This window comes from Taudactylus pleione, unplaced genomic scaffold (genome assembly GCF_031769625.1).
Source record: "Taudactylus pleione unplaced genomic scaffold, aTauple2 ptg000273l, whole genome shotgun sequence".
In the NCBI taxonomy this organism is placed as follows: domain Eukaryota; kingdom Metazoa; phylum Chordata; class Amphibia; order Anura; family Myobatrachidae; genus Taudactylus; species Taudactylus pleione.
Window position 1 is genome coordinate 2,154,816 of NW_028284675.1, and position 18,126 is coordinate 2,172,941.

The window sequence follows — 18,126 nt, forward strand, 5'->3', positions numbered from 1 at the left end:
AAGTTGCGCCATGCCATGGCGTGACTTGGTAACGTGAGCGTATTTTATGCAAGTTTTTACCTAGTTTTAGTTTTAGATAGCACAAGCAGCTTCTGCTGATTAAAATGATATGCAGCATGCCTATGTTCTGTGAGCCAGTGCGGGTGTATCTGCACGCGAAACGCTGTTACCCTAACAGGCAGTGTAACATAGTTTAATAATTAGTATTTTCTGAGCTTGATAAATTTAGGTCCCCATGGGAACAGCAGCCAGATCGGGACTTAAAGGTAAGCAGGACATATTCGTGATATCTCCTGCATTACCTTTATGAATGGCCCCAAGAAATTTTAATTAATCAATTAAGAAATTAAGGAATAATAAAAAGACACATAAAATAGAGTGATAAAATGCAATAAAATAAATGCAATCCATACTGGCAGATGGAAAAGCACATATATCACCTATCAACATTAGATTCATTAGCGGTCACACATAAAGTGCACTCATGACAAATGAGAGACATTCTATTGCAGCAAAATGGTATAAAGCTGATATTTTGTAAATTGCACAAGAGTGGAAGATAATCTATAGGCTGTAGTGCTAGTTCTTAGGAACACAGCAGCCAGAATAGCCTCTGATTAGGTGTTATGAGTATCTCCAGGACAAGCACAGGACATACCACTTTTACATTGCGGCGCCATTCCAAATTATTTACAGATCAGCGATAGTCACAATGCAGAAGGGAGCAGTGCCAGTGCTTGGAGATGACATCATCTCCTTGCGCCAGAATGCGGGTCTCCCCCTGCTGTAAACAGGTCTCGGACATGGGTTACCTGTTTACACTGAGCCTTACCCGGGTCCTTCCCAGGAAAAACCCTGGTCGGTTGGCTTCCCGGGTGGCGGCTTTTTCTACTGAAATTTTTTTTTTAACTCTTTTTTTGTACATTTTCCTGCACCAGGGGCAAGTTTTATTTGTTTCAATCTTCTGGATGCAGGTTATGCACAGTAAAAATAGTGCAGTCTGTCACTGAATAAGATAGTGGATAATGTAACAGAAACTGAAGTATTACAAATATATTTGTTAGGTTATGAAAATCAAACACAGCTGCAAAAAATAATCATGTCGGATGGCAAAATACCATAGTAAAATAAGACGTACCTCTGAATTTAGCATGAGTTTTAAACTCGATGACCAGACGACCGTCTTCACGAATATATATTCTTATGATCTGCAGCCTGGCAGATAGAACACTGTCTGTCTGAATACCTGCGTCATAACATGAATATAATCAGTCACATGCCACCACATTCATCCAGGCATAACCGAGGGCAAACTTTATACATGTAGTGAATACACCAATTCTTGTGGCATTTGCTATTACATTAGATTAGCTTTTGTGTATGTATGTATATAAAGAAGCAGTGTAAGTGTCTGTATTATACAAAACCAGAAATGCCATCTTTCTCTCTAGACAACAAAGTCTCCTGAAAACATTTGTGACTGACATGTGCGCTATATTGCTATGTGTCTATAGCAGGCCAGGGCCTCTTACCTGTCCTCCAGAGAACAGTGTCATAGAAGAAGGAGAACTCCATCTCTGTGTGGTGCTCCAAGGAGGCCCAGCCCCGTGGCGCAGTCACATAGATATAGGAGACATAGAGGGGCACGTGGACTGTCAGGAAAGACTGGGCTGAGTCTCTCACCTACCAAGGATCAGTAAAAGCATGTGTAAATATAATATCATTATAATAAATGCATTTGTAATTCAGTAATGGTAACGGATAGGTTATTAAAACTAATATGAACCATACTTCTGCCATATTGTTATATTCATGAAAGTATATTTAAATGTACAAAATATCTCTGCTACGTATTATTGTAACAGGATCACGTTAGAATACTGCGCAATATGTCTCCAAACTAGCCTATTTGAAAACGAAGGACGAACTGCAAACTATCTGTCATCCAAATGGTTCGCCTACATACATCGTAAAATTGGCACGGGAAAACAATATTTATTTCTGCACTGTTCATGCCTGAACTCAAATTGTAATTATGTTAAATAATGTCTGAACTTTGCATAGGAATGTATAATGTTTGATATGTGTAAATAAATCAGTGGAGCTGACTAGAAACATCTTTCCCGTTGTTACTGATAAACATCTGAGCTGAAGTCTCACTTCCGGACTGGCTTTGTTTTAGAAATACATTCTGTGATTACAGACTACAAAGATCTCCTGATACAGCTTATGTTTGCAGGAGGTCTCAGGTATCTAACAGTGATCACAGGCAAGTTATTAAAAGCAGCATTTTAATCAAAAGAAAATACATATTTTAAAGCTACAAAATGTAAAGTGTGAATCCAACATATATGTATCACAAAATACTAAAAAGTGGTGTGCTTGGTTAACGCAGTGTTATTTCTAATTCACTCACATAAAGGGCAAAATTTACTAAGCGGCGGGTACTAAACCCCGACGTTTTAGTGACGGTTTGACCGTGGTTTCTAAATGACACCAAAACCGCTGACTTGTCATTTTAGTACTAGCCCTGTTCTTTTCTATTCTAAAATGTGTTTTGACGGCGGTTTTGACCTTAGTAAATCTGCAGATAGCAAAACCGCCACCAAACCGCCAGGGTTTAGAACCCACCGCTTAGTAAATTTTGCCCAAAGTCTGTAAACTAATTTGGTGATAGCTGTGTGTTACTATTTCTCTGTATCATTATTAATGTATTACACCCAATCCAGTGGTTCCCAAACTCAATCCTCAAGGCACCCTAACAGTCCAGGGTTTCAGGATATCCATACTTAAGCACATTTGACTTAATTGGTACCTCAGTCAGTTTGATTATACTTTATACCATCTATGCACAAGTATGGATATCCTTAAGACCTGGACTGGTAGGGTGCCTTGAGGACAGAGGCCCTGATTCAGAGCCGGACGCTCTGACAGAGCGCTCGCTCTAAATCAGGGCCGTCCCTGATCCTTTTTGGAGCGGCCTCCTGGCCGCTCGCATAGCTGTGGGTGACCACCCACAGCTATTGCGAGCGGCCAAAATGATGGTCGCGATGGTCAAGACCATTGCGACCATCAGGCTTGCGACGAGACCCTGCGGTAGGGTCTCGCTTCCACAAGCCCAGGAGTGCTTTTGGCTCTATCAGAGCCAAAAGCACTCCCACTGACATCACTAGTGATGTCAGTGGGGCCGGACCTAGACGGTAGGCGTTCCCATGGGAACGCCTGGGTCTGGGCAGCCACGCCCCCGGGTCGCCCGCCAAAGGGGGCGTGCTGTCAATCACCATCGACAGCACGCCCCCTTTGGTGCGAGACCCTTATCGACGGCTTGGCCGTCGTTATTCGGGTCTCGTGCATGCGCACGACGGAGCCGCCTCCGTTGTGCGCATGCGCACTTGGGCACCATCTACCCGCGAGCGGGTCTGAATCAGGGCCCAAGGTTTGGGACCTATTCTCAATGTTAGGATTCTGGGCCTGTTTCAGAGATGGATGCTAATGCGATCGCAGCTGCGATTTCCCACTGAAAATATGCTATTAGTTCCAAAGCTTACCTGAGCATAAGGACACACACTGCTGCCTTCTCATCTGCGTACAACATCACGTAAATATCGATAACATTGAAGCACATTGAGCAGCCATCTTACTCTTATGGCAGGCCTGGCCGCATACTCGGCAGCTCTCCTGACAAGCAGAGTGCTCTCATGCTGCGTAGGAGGCCGCAAGGGCAAAATTATGCACGTCCATGTAACGCCGTTTATACGGTCAGATATGCCTGCATTTTATTAACCACCCCTCGTTATCTCCCCCAAACGCTGACTACGTGTCACTCAGTTTGCAAATGGATCCTCTGTGCCTGTGTAATCGTAAAACAATCACCGTGCATGTGGAGTACGGCAAACACACATGCGCAATGGCTAACAATCTCTCGATCTGCGTCAAAATCGCCATTGCGTCCATCTCGGAATCACGCCCTCTATCATTTTTGTGTCTGGCCTGCAGTACCTCTGTGCCACCAGAGGTGCTGCTAATGTATTCATTATTTCCCCACATACAGGATAGGGATGAACTTCGGAGCCCATCGAATGGTTGCCGGGCTTCCGACATCAAATCCAGCGATGCGATGACAACCAGTCATCGCATCGCAACCATTCGATAGTATAACCATCCAATGTTTATATATATGCACCCAAAAAAGTATGGAGTTTGTGGAAAAGGGGGCGGCACAACGCAGCTCAAATGTCCACGTCACTGTGGGGACATTCCCAGCACTCTGCGAGATGTTGGGCTGCCGCCAGGCCCCCCCTACACTCTGAATAGATGCCATCTATTCCCTTGCGCCTTACCAATGCATTAGCTGAGCAATAAAACAACCAGCCATTGGACAGAGGGCCTGATTCAGAGCCGCTCGTAAGTGGCCGCTCGTTCGCTCCGAGCGATGTTTGCCCAACTGCGGATGCGTACGGATCGTTATACGCATGCGCGAACCAGTCAGTGCGGCCGAAATTCGTTTGTTCGCTAAATAGCGAATGCCTGATAATTTGAGTGACAGAATGAGGCATATGTGGGTGGTAACAGGGGAAGGTGCTTGAAAACGGGGAGTGGAGATCTGCACGCAGGCGTGCTTAAAGGTCAAAACGGGAGTTTTAAGGATGTGCATAATTAAAACAGCAGCGTCATTGACCACGTCACTGGGTTATTTTATAGCCAGAACTGCTCGCAAGATTGTGGTAGCAAAAACCAACCACAAGAATAGCGAGCAGTTCATACGCTGGTCGATGTACTCGATTAATCTAATAAATAGCGGACATGACGTAGGATGCGAGCGGCCAGGGAGCGTATTTTTCCAAAAAACGACCGCAAGTTTTGTTCGCTCATTCAGATCTAGAGGCGTGAACAGACCGCAAAGAGCGAACGGTTCATTTGAATAGCCACCCCTATTTTCTGGCCGAGCGAGCGCTAATTGCGTCCGGCTCTGAATCAGGCCCAGAGATCAGAAAGCTGCATTCGATGGCTGGCAGCCATCGATTTCCCAGTATTTGATAGAAAAAGTTATTTAATTAAATCTGAAATATCGATGGTTGCTAACCATCGGCTTCCGATGTCTCTCTCTAATACAGGAGTTATGCTGGGTACACACTGGCCGACATATCGGCCGATCAATTGATCGGCCAATATATCGTGCCCCCGTCAATATGTCTGTGAACAAAGGGGGTCATTCAGACCCGGTCGCGAGCAAAGGACACTCGCAAACGGGTCGATGTTGCCCCACTGCGCATGCGCACGACGGAGGGAGCTCCGTCGTGCGCATGTGCGAGACCCGGACTGCGACAGCCAAGCTGTCGCTCCGGGTCTCGCACCAAAGGGGGCGTGCTGTCCATGTTGATTGACAGCACGCCCCCTTTGGTGGGCGTGCCGGGGGCGTGCCTGCCAGACGGAGGCGTTCCCATGGGAACGCCTACCGTCTGAAGTCGGCCCCACTGACATCACTAGTGATGTCAGTGGGAGTGATTTTGGCCATACCTTCCATGAACGACCATCATCTGTGTATGAACGACCATCATCTGCAGATATATCTGTCAGGTGTGTACCCACCTTTAATCTCACTCTCCTGTTTTATCACATGCACCTGTCTCACAGACTATTTATTCCTGCCCCTCACCATGCACCTTATTGGTCATTGTTTGTTTTTTTCTGATGTATTCTTCCAGGTTCCAGCTGCTTTCCTGTTATTGTGCCTTGGTCTTCCTGACAATCAGTGCTGTTTCCTTGGGCCTCTCAGATTACAATTTGTCTGGATTTCCCAGAAGTTTACTTGTGTTTATGTTTTCTGCTTTGCCTGGCACTGTCTCCTCAGTTCAGCCTGCCATTCAGCTACACCAGGGTCGGACTGGCCCACAGGGGTACAGGGGAAATCCCCGATGGTCCCCACTGCCTAAGGGCCCAAACCTCCTTTTCTAATGTCATGTTTCAGACAGTGCACTCAAATGATACATTGTTACTCTATAACAGGGTCAGTTACCTGGTACAGCAGGAACATGGATGAACAGACCATGCACTGTAGTATCCATGATGTCTGCAAGTTATGTCATCTATAATGGTTGGCCGACCCCTACCACTGCCTTTCCCTGGTGGGCCCTTCATGCACCAGTCTGACACTGAGCCACACCCAAAGTTTCCAGCTACACTGAACTTGGTTTATACCCTGCATAGTCTGGACTACATTTTGTTACAATTAAACAGTTAATCTTCACTATGCTCCTGATTCCCAAAGCTGTCATTCATAGTATCAAATTTGCACAACACTCAATAAAATACCTTTCATAAAGTGTTTACATGATTCCTTTCTACCCTATTTGCCTCCATCTTATATTTGTGTCCATTATGAAGTTCATACTAAGGTGGCACCTGAAAGTCAGCTGTCACGGCTCCACCGCAGACATCAATAAGTTCTGTCATGTCATAGTAGGCATCAAAAGTCCAAATGCAACTCTTCAGATTCAGGTGTTTGTACAGCTGCACCGTCTTCGGCTCCCTGACATTGGGATCAAATTGGTATTGACGATCATAGCCGGGACCCACAGCGATGCTGTCATATGTCACCTCGTCCAAGAATCCTGCTTCTGCAATACAACGCCAACAGCAAAATAAGAGGATACCATATCTAGAACACATGCTCCCGTCTAGGTTCAGACTAGCAATCTGGCAATTTTGGCATTTACCGAAAGGACCAGTGAGTCTGAGAGTATTAGTGAGCTGGTTAGAGAATTAGGTGAGGACTGAGGCCACTTTGTATAATACATTCAGTCTTGTACCATTAGGATTGTTCAACACTAATATACAGCATAGAAACAAATGTGAACTGCCTAGTGAATGGTGCTGCCTTCTGTATAATCATTAGGGTAAAAAAGGATGCTTGGATGCAGGTAGCTGAGCTTTGTATGGTCACTATGTCTGCTTAATACTGCCAGTCTGTAGAGGAAGCACATTCATAAAAGGATGGAGAAAGGGTAATATGAGTAGAGGCCTTACTGAGGATAGCAATGGCAGCATGTAGCTAGTAGTATGCTTTGCATTATACTTAGCTCATCTCCTGGAGAACACAGCTAGTAGGACCGTATCACAGACATATATCACTGTGCTTACCATGAGGCACCACACAGCTAGTAGGACCGTAGCACAGACAGATATCACTGTGCTTACCATGAGGCACCACACAGCTAGTAGGACCGTAGCACAGACAGATATCACTGTGCTTATCATGAGGCACCACACAGCTAGTAGGACTGTAGCACAGACAGATATCACTGTGCTTACCATGAGGCACCACACAGCTAGTAGGACCGTAGACAGATATCACTGTGCTTACCATGAGGCACCGTTATTGAGGTGGTAGATACTGTAGCACAGACAGATATCACTGTGCTTACCATGAGGCACCGTTATTGAGGTGGTAGATACTGTAGCACAGACAGATATCACTGTGCTTACCATGAGGCACCATTATTGAGGTGGTAGATACTGTAGCACAGACAGATATCACTGTGCTTACCATGAGGCACCATTATTGAGGTGGTAGATACTGTAGCACAGACAGATATCATTGTGCTTACCATGAGGCACCGTTATTGAGGTGGTAGATACTGTAGCACAGACAGATATCACTGTGCTTACCATGAGGCACCGTTATTGAGGTGGTAGATACTGTAGCACAGACAGATATCACTGTGCTTACCATGAGGCACAGATATTGAGGTGGTAGATACTGTAGCACAGACAGATATCACTGTGCTTACCATGAGGCACCGTTATTGAGGTGGTAGATACTGTAGCACAGACAGATATCACTGTGCTTACCATGAGGCACAGATATTGAGGTGGTAGATACTGTAGCACAGACAGATATCACTGTGCTTACCATGAGGCACCGTTATTGAGGTGGTAGATACTGTAGCACTTTAATGTTGCGTACGATCCCCTCAATCTCCGCAGCTGCTATGTCAGTCTAGAAACCCCTAAGAGCTCTGAGGGGACGAAGTCTCTCCTCATCTAGTGCACAGCTGCTAGACTAACATTAGGCTTCTTATATGATAGATGTTCTTGGAATTCAGAAAAAACTCAAAAGCACAATGAATATTAAGGCTGCATAGTTTGCAGTTACATTACCAGAAATGCCTCTCAGGTCGCGGATGGTGACCAGATTGGAGCATACATGTTGGTGGCGGTAAACAGACTCAGAGAGCAGGAAGTGCAGGTTGTGCAGCGGCATGGTAGAAATTAGGGGGAGCATGCCGTCTTGGTGCGGAATCTGCACAGAGATATGAATCCTAGGGGAAAAAATGATTTCCAGTAAAGACGTGTGGCGTACCTTTAGGAGTCAAAATACAGACTATGCACAGCAATATTTATTTACTGCACTGTAAAACGCAAACAAGTCATCACTTTCACAATACACAATTAGAATTCTACTTCACATAAGATGATTTAGCTCCGTTACTTGCTCTAATAACATACCTGTTGGGATGTTCTTTGTGTTTAACATCCAGATATTTCAGTGTTGCAATAAAAGACTGAGCCTGGAAGCCTCTGGCAGTGCCCGCCACCACAGGTGTGTGGCAGATGGCATTGTCTGTTCCTATTGTCACAATATTGCTCCTCAGCGGCGTTCCCACATGTCCAGCCTTGTCCACCGCTTTGGCAACACATCGCACATGAAAACGTCTGCTGAAATAAATACTGTCCAGCACCTATATACATGGAAGAGGAAAAATAGAGATCACATCTACTGGAAAATAACAAGGAAAACTAGCATTAAAAAAAAAAAAATATATATATATATATATAAGTGTAAAATTCTAATTTGCACTTTATTTGAATAAGTAAAACCTGATTTGTTTTAGACATTTATTTTTTTCTCTGGCTTTCCATTAATTTTGTAAAAATATTAAGATGTAAAGGCATCTGGGCTGCTGGCTTTTATGTTTTATGTATGTTTAGCTGCTGATTTATTATTGCCTTTTATGAAGCCTTTCTTTACACTCTATTGTCATTGTTTGATATTTAATGTGTAACGCTTTAATAACAAAAAAAAGAACAAGACCAATTAAAAAAAAAAGTTTGCTTCACCAGTCAGCAACACATCAGAGACAACCACTTTGTACTGTAGGCTTCATCACGTTACATGAGAGCAGCCTATTGATGCACTAGGAATCGATAGCACTACTGGTTCCAATAATTTAATAGGCTTAATACTGCATATTGATTCCACATGTGAAAAGTGCACTTTCATTTTCAAGTATTCAATTAGCATAATGTTTTCCTTTTCATATACATGTTGAGTACAGCTGCTGTTTTTGCACATCTACTGTATGTACTGTTTACATAGCTTGAAGCTCTTGGTACAAAACAATTAGACAGAGTCCCCCAAGACCAGGTTTCACTATCTCCATTGCCGGCGTGTCATGCAGCTTCAGCTTCAAAGACTTGGCTATCGTTGGAATCGGGAAGCAATCGGGAAGCCGACTGCTATATACCGGCAGCCGGCTTCCCGACTGTCTTATCCCGGGTGAAATGCCGGGCGTCTAGATGTAGACCGGCGCCCGGCATCACGAACGTAGTGATGCTGGGCGCCGCGAGCGGACAGCCGCCGGGGGGGAGGGTTAGGTTTAGGGCTCCCGGGGGGGACTTAAGGTTAGGCACCCCCCCGGGAGGGTTAGGGTTTGGCTAGGAGGAGGGAGGGTTAGGGTTAGGCACCCCTGGGGGAGACTTAGGGTTAGGCACCCCCCCGGGGGACTTAGGGTTAGGTAGCGGGGAAGGGGGTGGTTAGGGTTAGGCACTTAGAGGGGGGATTAGGGTTAGGCACTTGGGTGGGAAATTAGGGTTAGGCACCCCTAAGGAGGGTTAGGGTTAGGGGGGTTAGGTTAGGTTAGTGGATACTTACCTATCCACGATCGGGATTTCCAGCGCTGTCGGGCTTCCGCTGCGTCGCACTCTGCTCCTGTCGGGCTGCCGGCGGTATATCATACCCATTCCATTGGAATCAATCACTGAGGAGAATGGATTGGGGTGGTACGTATACTGCTGCAATACTCTTATTGCAATTGCCATCTCAGTTATAGAGCTTGTGGGATGCAATGATAAAATATTTAATTTAATTAATAATTTCCTAAAGTATATATATATATATATATATATATATATATATATATATATGTATGAAATCCTGGCATCCATGTCAATATACCGACAGCGGCATCCCGATGCTCAGGATCCCGACAAGGGTCGGGTAAGTATACTCACCCTCCTCCCTTCTCCCCATAACCCTAACTCTCTGTTTGCACATCCTATCACTAACCCTCCTCCCACTCTATCCTAACCCTCCCCGTTAATGCCTAACCCACCCCTGGGGGTACCTAACCCTAACCTCCCCCTCCCCTAGCCTAACCCTAACACCCCCTCCCCCCCCGTGACGCCTAAACCTAACCCCCCATGGCTGTCCTACCCAGCCCCTCTATACTGACATTTGGCATCCTGGCTGTCGGGATTCCGGCATTGGGATGTCACCTCCGGTTGGTATTCCAGCGCCGGTCTTGTAGCCAGGTAGTGGCATTCCTGCGCCTGGATTTCTTCAGCCAGGATGACGCACGTCGGTATTGTAACTACGTACCTACAGTATATATATACACATACATACATACATATATATATATATATATATATATATATACACACACACACACACATACAGATGTGCCATGCTCATCCTTGCTGTATTTGCATCAAACAGGCGTCTTAGTCGCAGCATAAAAATAGTGTGGGTTGCGTGGTAAGGCACAAGAGGATCCACAGCATGCAACACACAGCTTCACCACTGGGTGGAGAGAGCTCCACTAATGGAAACTGGCATGCTGAATACAATGGCAGTGGATGGATATGGCACTACAGTTTGTGAAAGCCCTGACAGGCAACCAATCACAGTATTTAAGCACTGTAAATCATGGAAGCAGCAGTCAACCCAAAGTACCAGAACGTTAACACCTAATTTTATTAGACTGCCCGTGTCATGCATACTGTTCTACAAGCGCCTAGCGGCAATTTCGGCAGTGATATGTGGTACTCACACAGTGCCAACATTCCTTACAAATGACCAGAGGTGTTGGTAGGGTTGAGGGGCGCCAGGGGCAGAACTATGGGAGACAATGGAGGCGCCTGCCGCCGGGCTCCAGCTCTGAAGGGGCACCTCCTCCATTGTCCACAACATATTCACGCCTACTAGGGTTGTAACTATGTACATGGAGTATACCGTCACAGCCGCCCAGTACATGGCACCCCTTCCAGGCACCTCAGAACCCACCATACATTAGTGGAGAACTCCATGTCAGACCATTAGCTGCTGCCTTTGTCTATCTATAGCAGGGGTGGGGAACCTTTTTTCTGCCGGGGGCCATTTTTATACATATAACATTATTCATGAGCCGGGTACAGACCACGCCCCTTCTCTGTATGATGTCAGAAGGGGCGGGGTCACAATCACCGGTGATTGCAGCAATGCCCAGGGCATTCTCATACTTCGGGGAGTTGTAAGGGCAGCGGTGTGACCGTCTGAAGCGTCCAGATGGCACTGCTGCATAGATCTGGCTGCAGGGTGCAACTCTAGGCACCCTGCTAGCCAGATGAGGCTAGCAGAAAAAAGCTCAGAGGGCCAGACCAAATGACTCCGAGGGCCTTATACGGCCCCAGAGCCTAAGGTTCCCCATCCCTGATCTATAGCCTGTCTACATGTGAATTGCTGACGGGGAGGGGGGCACCAAATTATTCCTTGCCTCCGGGCATCTGGGGTGAACTTTCGACACTGAGGGACGCTATATGAAATTATCACTCAACTACAAGTCTCAACACAAAAAGAGGTGTGTTTGGATTACATACTGCGTATTCTACAGCAACCTAGTGGCAATAACTGTTTAACCGTAAACACTGAAATTCGCACACATACACTACACTAATTGACACAAAAAAAATGATTGTAGTGATTTTTTTTCTCCCCAACCCTGCATTTACTTTTTAGCATTGCTGCACAAGACTGTTTTGCTGCAAAAGATGCACAGTCATCAATGTGTGAGTTCCAGGGACCGGCAATGAATTTAATAAAATAATGTTTTATTTGTTATCGTGCAGTACAGTACATCCAGCATAATGCAATATAAAACTGGTAACCGAATACAATTATAAATTGTAAACTGTAAAACAACAAACCACAGATGGGAATACAAGAGGGGAATACTGTAACTGAGCATCCAAAAAAAGTACATACAGTAGTTCTTGTGCTGCAAGCATCATTTGATTACATTGGATTGCATGTGCAATAAGTTTTTAAAAAACGACACCTGGTGGATGAATACAAGTATTGCAGTCTCCGTTCTCAGGGCCTGATTCAGCAAGGATTGCTAAGATGCATGCAGTTGGTCGATTTTTCGCGATCTGTGCATGCGTATACATCGCAGTGCGCGTACTAGCTACTGCGATCGGGAATGAGCTCAGTGTGTACGCAGATCCATTGCAGAGTGATTGACAGGAAGTACCGTTTGGGGGTGGTCGGCGTTGCAGGGGTGTGCATAAATTAGTCACTGCAATACCATACGCAGCCTGAGGCCTCATAGCATACGCTGAAATTAGCAATCCCTGAGTGAGGTCTGACCTGCCTTAAGTGTGCGTATGCGTATGTTATCGATTGTTTCGCTATGTTGCCCAAGTGATCGGATGTGAGTAAGGGGAAGTGAGCGTCCGTATGTCAGGCTGAGATCACATTGCGAATACAAACATTTGCATATCCCCGCTGATATTAGCAACTGCATTGCGTGCGTATAAGCAGAATAGCGATCCATGCTGAATCAGGCCTTCAGTACACTAAGCAGCGACTCAATACACAACACTGTGACAGAATACGCCACCCTGCGACCAGCCGCAGGCATATCAAACGTGACTAGTTTATCACACTACACTGTGTATGGTCATAAGATGAGCGATGATGACACATCTATATATATATATATATCTATATATATATATATATATTGTTTTCAAGTATTTTTCTATTGTATTTATTTTTAATTAATTGTTCCAGAAAGAGCAAACGGAAGTTCCCACATGCACACAAGCATGCACAGAAGGCCCCAAGACTGAAAGGTGAAGCAGTAAGAGTCCTCTATTTTGCTGCCAGCCAGCATCACCAGGGTGATGAGCATTGCTTAGCTGCCCCAGAGAACTTTAAATGATAGCTGTGTTGTTGTGGAGTCTTTCTGAAATTAAACCGTTCCCAAACCTTGAGGTATTTTTAATGATATCTGTGGAAGTATTTGCAGCAGACCTGTCATTAAATCATTACCACGGGGATGACCGTGGATACTCACCATGTGATTTACACCAGTAAAAGGGGTGGTATCAGTCACTGTCTCAAAGGGAGATCTTGCCCCATTGGAATCCGTGGGTGCTGCCACTTCCCAGCTGAACAAGATGGTAGACTGATTAATGCCGGCCTCCTCACAGCGCTCCTTCATCACAGAGTATTTTGGAAAGTGTGGGTCACAAGGCGTGACACAGACCAGGGGGTAACCAGGAGATGGGGATTTCTTTACACCCTCCTTGGTAACTTCCTCCACTTGGTCATAGTCAGCCAGGGATACAACCTGAAGACAAGTTCAAAGAGCAAGTTAAAGTGTATCCATCATGTGCACACAGTGAGCCAAGCTATTCTGTAAAGTGAGGCAGTATTAAGCAAGGATCTAGTGACATTAGAGAGGCACAAGGGGCCTGATTCTGAGTAGCACACTGTAGATTTTGTGTGCAGTGGAGCGATTATCTTCTGTGTATGTGTATATCTCGCACTGCGCATCCGTCGGAGTTGCAATGGAGGTGCACAGGAGACGCGTGGTCTCAGATATGTACAACTGATGGTGCGCATCTAAAGACGCACCAATCGGTATAATATCGCCTATGGACACTGACAGTGGGCGTCTCAGTCCTTGCACATTTGGATGCCAGGATGTACACCAGGGAAGGGCTTTGTAGTGGCATTTGCAGGCAGGCGACCAGCAACAGACACGGACACGGCTGCTTCAAACCAGAATCAGCCTGAAATTTGCATTATTGTGGATATTGGTTCAGCCCATAAAATAGCTGCCTGCATTGTGACTACATGTTAGAGATTAGATACATTATAAGTCTCACTAGTTCTATGCAACGATTAGGTGCCTCATTTGGAACATAACAATATATAATGACATAATGACCCAGACTCTGCCTGACAAGTTAATGTTAAAAATTACAGCCGCTCATTTAATTAGCTTTGCTTTAAGTAACTTTAATGTGAACATTTCATGAAGTAATTACACTCTGAGGATAAGCAGTAAATGCAGCAGTCAACAACAGGTGGCATATAGATGTGTAGCAATGTCTTTGCATTTATATATATACACTTTAAAGCGAACATTACATCTGGTGCAATTACCTATCGCACAGTTACCGATTCATATATTAATGCACAGCGAATTACATCAATAATTCATAGCTTTACAAGCAAACCGATCCCCCTCACACCTACGCAGCAGTACAAGACTTACAGGCCACTATAATAATGCTGAGCAAATATATATTCCAGGAGAAACTGCATGCAATAGAAATAGTCAGACTCTTGCTGAGCAAATAAAAGGCCAGTAGCAAATATACATGGAAGGAAAATGTAAATAACCACTCCTAGTTTTCTACCTTGAGCAGTAACTGCTGTCAGGAACTGCATAGTTACAGTGTGGTCTATGGAGCTCATTCAGACCAGCTCGCTAGATGCGTACGCTCGCACCTAGCGTATGCAAATTTGGGAATGTAGGCGATCGCACGGCAAGGCATTAGCACGCCCACTATGTCTTGGTGTGCGATCGCTCAGTGTATACAGATGCCCACCAGCCAGTTTTAAGAAAACGCCAACTTGCGCACGTCATCTCCAGGAAGTGTATGCAACCATTGGTACCATCGGATGCAATCGCAGCGCTTGTGGTAGACCATACCCTACCGCAAGCACTTCTGTGTATAAACCTGCCAGGAAGGGGTGTATCTACCCATTGGCCAAGATGGCAGTCGCCAGGGGCACCGGCCAAAGGGGTGGACTACCCCAGTGGGCTGCACCCACCGGGCCCCACAAGTGTAGGGCAGACCGCAGTGAGAGCGGTCTGCCCTACACAGCAACAAACACTGCCACCAGAAGCCAAGGGGTGGACTACCCCAGTGGGCTGCACTCACCGCTAGTCCCCTGGGCCCCACAAGTGTAGGGCAGACCGCAGTGAGAGCGGTCTGCCCTACACAGTAACAACCACACATCAGCCAGCCAATGAGAGTCAGACAGACTCTGATTGGCTGCTGCGTCCACGGTGGGAGGCGGCTAGAGCTCACTCATGAGCTCCGCCTTCCGGCTTTCCCCGCAGCGGGTGATGGGAAAGACGTAATGACGTCTCTACCATAAGGCACTGCAGAGCGTGCAGGGAGGAGCATACATCAACAGTCGTGTCAGGAGTGGGGATTCAGTAAGTTGTAAGGGGCACTGTATAGGGGGGACTACTACTGGGAGAAATGCAGCATAGGGTGGACTACTATTGAGGGGACTGAATAGGGGGGACTACTACTGGGTGCAATGCAGCATAGGGGGTCTACTACTGTGGGCATTGTATAGGGAGGACTACTACTGGGGCACTGCATAGGAGGGGCCACTACTGGGAGCACTGTATGGGGTGGTGGCCGCTACTGGGGTCACTGCATAGTGGGGACTACTACTGGGGGCACTGCATAGGGGGTAGCTGGGGAATCATTTTAAGTACTTATTTAATATATAGTGTAATTATTCAGAAATTATGGGGGGAGGGAGGCACCAGTCCATTAGTTTGCCAAGGGCGCTCGGATCCCTAGATACGCCCCTGCTGCCAGGTGACGTGTACTACGACGCTGCCTCTAAATTATGCACAACTCTGAAACGGCATTGTGACGCTCAGGCACGCCAGGGTTTTTTTTTTTTGGAGCATGCTGAGCTGAGCAGGGGTGCCGAGAGGGGGAGGAAATACCCAGGCCCGGCTTGTTGGAGGGGCCCAGGTCCGACATCACTGCGTCTAACACCCATTCCACCGCCCCTCTTATCTGTCAGCAGCCCAGCACACACTGCTGTGTGATGTGCTGAAATAGGACTAAGCTGCCGCTGGTACCCTCCCACATCCTCTGCTCTCCGGCGGCATGTGCGATGGAGAGTCAGCCGCCGGCCCGGGTGTCCTGCTGTCAGCCTGCACTGGAGCAGCTGGCAGGTACCCTCCCATACCGCTCCACGATGCCCAGCGGCATGTGGGAGCGAGGAGGATCCGGAAACAGGGAGGAGGAGGCTGGGGGAGGCTGGGCGAGGAGGTGCTGGGGTGGGTGAGGAGGTGCCGGGAAGCAGTGGGTGGGTAACTCTCTCTCACTCACCAGCGGCTGCCAGTCCCTGGACGGACAGTAGCAGCATAAATATACTACAGTATGACATACCTGGGACTCCCCGGCAGTCCTGTCTTTATTCTACCCTCTGACCATGGGAGGCACTGCTGGACGCCCCCCCCCCCTCAGCTGGCTCCCCTGGCGAGTGCCATCCTGGCCAATGGGTAGATATGCCGCTGGGGAGCGATCACCCTGATCGCAACCCCCTCCTCAGACAGCGCTGGTAATACTTGTTTTTCTAACGGGGGCGTGGCCACGCCTCCCATGATTAGGCCGGGTCCCCGATTGAATTAGCCCAGGGAATCAATTAGCTGGTGGTACTGCGGCTAATTGAATTCCCCCTTAGTCGCAATGTGATGTACTAGGGTGCACCAGGAGACTGTGCTGATTAATTTGACATATGACACTTGTATATGTCTGTGCGACTGAGTCTCTGTACCTGTTTTCGAAGTGCTACGATGCAGCGGCGCCAGCTGTTCTCCACACCAAGTTCCTTTGCACTTCATTTACAGACTCAGTCGCACAGAGATATACAAGTGTCATATATCAAATCAATCAGTGCAGTCTCCTGGTGCGTCCTAGTACATTGCATTGCGACTAAGACACATTTTCAGACGAAAAGTATGCTGGGCACTAGCAGACTCTCACAGGACCTGACAGCTTACTTGTACCAGGCATCTACCTCCACATGGCATATTCAGGCTAGAAGTATGAGGACACATCTGTATACTTTAATGGGAAATACTACGGGTTTCTCCATGCTGTACCTCAGCAGAGAAGCACCTTTCTTTTAGAAGTAAAACATAAATATTTTATTATTATTAACTTACTACCGTTTACTTATGAGAATAGAAGGGTACCCTGCGGCACTGGATGCTGTTAGTGTGGTGGGGAGTGCTGCAGGTAGTGAGGTCGCCCTGACCTAATAGGAGAATAGTATAGCAAGTCTACTGTGCTCAACCCCTAGATTCAGGAACATTCATGATGAAGAACTCACTAAAGGCGGTGATGGCAGTATTAGACTTCCTGTTGCCTCCTGGTCCAGAATGGTCACAGTTGCAGTAGTGATATCACCAAGCACGGCCTCAACAGGATCATCAGGTCCAAGAACCAGCGAGAAGGATTCATGCCACTCCCTGTCTTCATTTGACAGGATCTCCACCTTAAAATAGATGTGGTCCACACCTGCAAATAATGAATAGAGTAATAACAAGTAATGTACATGTTCTTTTCATTTTCTCATTTATGAAATCCAGTCGTGACGTACCTGAATAAATATATTGCACGATGCAGTAACCAAAAACTAGTGTCATGATATGTAACTGATGCTGGAAAGCAGAGGCTGCTAGAGACATTTGTCCTATTTCATTTTTAGAAACTTTCATTACTATCTAAACAGGACGGTTCTTTTAAACTGGCTGCAAACGTCAGCTGAGTAACAGGGCCATTGTCCAATTTGGATAAGAGATTCGCAATTTGGAGCTCAGATTAAGCAATCAGAACAATTCTGGCATCATTGTCGTCCAAGTCATCTTATGACTGCATTTTCCAGAATGGCCACTATTAATCCTAATGTTTTTGAACATCATGTTAATCTTGCAGCCATGCCTGCAGATATATTGAGCCAACTAT

At 46.3% G+C, this 18,126-nt stretch overlaps 1 protein-coding gene across 2 annotated transcripts in view; it reads right to left on the bottom strand.

Moving 5' to 3' along the window:
* The window catches only part of FRAS1 (Fraser extracellular matrix complex subunit 1), a 539,698-nt gene that overhangs the window by 24,831 nt on the left and 496,741 nt on the right, over nt 1–18,126 (bottom strand). For both annotated transcript variants that reach the window (XM_088481448.1, XM_088481449.1), the window contains exons 62-68: nt 17,492–17,679; nt 13,401–13,676; nt 8,509–8,741; nt 8,161–8,321; nt 6,403–6,617; nt 1,533–1,683; nt 1,139–1,246 (exon numbers count right to left, since the gene is read on the bottom strand). In XM_088481448.1, coding sequence (XP_088337574.1) covers nt 1,139–1,246; nt 1,533–1,683; nt 6,403–6,617; nt 8,161–8,321; nt 8,509–8,741; nt 13,401–13,676; nt 17,492–17,679 — 1,332 coding nt within the window. The remainder of the gene's footprint in view (nt 1–1,138; nt 1,247–1,532; nt 1,684–6,402; nt 6,618–8,160; nt 8,322–8,508; nt 8,742–13,400; nt 13,677–17,491; nt 17,680–18,126) is intronic.